This window comes from Egretta garzetta, unplaced genomic scaffold (genome assembly GCF_000687185.1).
Source record: "Egretta garzetta isolate BGI_Z169 unplaced genomic scaffold, ASM68718v1 scaffold287, whole genome shotgun sequence".
Classification (NCBI taxonomy): Eukaryota; Metazoa; Chordata; class Aves; order Pelecaniformes; family Ardeidae; genus Egretta; species Egretta garzetta.
In genome coordinates, this window is record NW_009260435.1 from 6,014,832 (window position 1) to 6,015,963 (window position 1,132).

Consider the following 1,132-nt stretch of genomic DNA (forward strand, 5'->3'; position numbering starts at 1 on the left):
ACCAGGGGGTCGAACTTGTTGGCCAAGAGGTGGTGCTGCTGGAGCATCCAGGGCACGTCGCCCACCCCGTAGATGGAGCCGGCGCGCTGGTGCTGGCCGGTGCAGGGCGGGTAGGGCGCGCCCCTGCTGGTGTCGCCCTCCAGGTACTCCCACTTGACCAGGCGGGGCAGGGCGTTCATATCGGAGAGCTGGAACTTGTCATTCTGGGGCATGGCACCTGGCACGCCGGGCATGCGGTTGAGGGTGGCCCAGACGTGCTCGTCAGGGCTGTAGGTGTCCTTGGCCCACTCGAGGAACTGCTGCACCGTGGGGTTCTCAAAGATGTGCTGCACGAAGGCCCGCGTGACCACGATGTACGCGTTGCCCGTGAACATGGGAGAGTTGTGGGGTGGCGGCTGTTTCTCTGTGGCGGTCCGGGAGATGAACTGCCCCACTTCATGGTGGTACTGCCAGCGCTCCCGCTTCAGGGCCGAGGGCTTCTCTGACTCCATGCTGTTCCGCCCCTGCAGCACCTTCAGGGCACGGACGATCTCGGCGTTGGTCTTGATGGGGAAATCGGTGCCGCAGGTGTTGAGGATGTAGCGCCACGGCACAGGGCTCTGCAACAGGTCCTGCATGCAGTTCAGGTCGGCCTGCAGCCGGGACCAGGAGGCATAGACCACCTTTTCCAGGCGGCTAGCCACAAAGACATTGGGGAAGCAGGCTGCGATGGCCCGCACGGCCTCCTGGAAGGCAGCCGGGGACTTGCCGTCAATGTGGACGCAGTAGACGTTCTGGGGGGCGTAGAGGGACCGCAGGAGCCGCTCGAACATCTCGATTTTGTTGTGGATGACCATGGAGTAGGCGATGGGGAACTCCGCCTCCTCCTGGCTCAGCGGGAACTCGATGAACCGCCGGCTCTCCTTGAAGCTGCTGCAGTTCTTCGTCATGTTCAGGTACTCGCCGGGCGTCAGGGAAACCCTTTTGTTCGCAACCTCCAGGTTGCTGAGCTGCGCCTCCTGGATGGCTCTCGCGTCCCCGCGGACGACCCCCGAGCAGTTGAGCCTCCGGCCGGGGGAGAGCTCCAGCGCCTGGTAGAGGCGCTCGCGGCAGCGGGGGTGGGCGACAGTGTCGGGCCGGGCGGCGGGGCAGG

At 65.2% G+C, this 1,132-nt stretch overlaps 1 protein-coding gene across 1 annotated transcript in view; it reads right to left on the reverse strand.

Annotated features, from left to right (window-relative positions):
* The window catches only part of GCNT3 (glucosaminyl (N-acetyl) transferase 3, mucin type), a 5,945-nt gene extending 4,848 nt beyond the window's left edge, over positions 1–1,097 (reverse strand). Inside the window, exon 1 of the mRNA XM_035899528.1 lies at positions 3–1,097. Coding sequence (XP_035755421.1) covers positions 3–929 — 927 coding nt within the window. The 5' untranslated portion in view covers positions 930–1,097. The remainder of the gene's footprint in view (positions 1–2) is intronic.
* Positions 1,098–1,132: the final 35 nt, after the last annotated feature.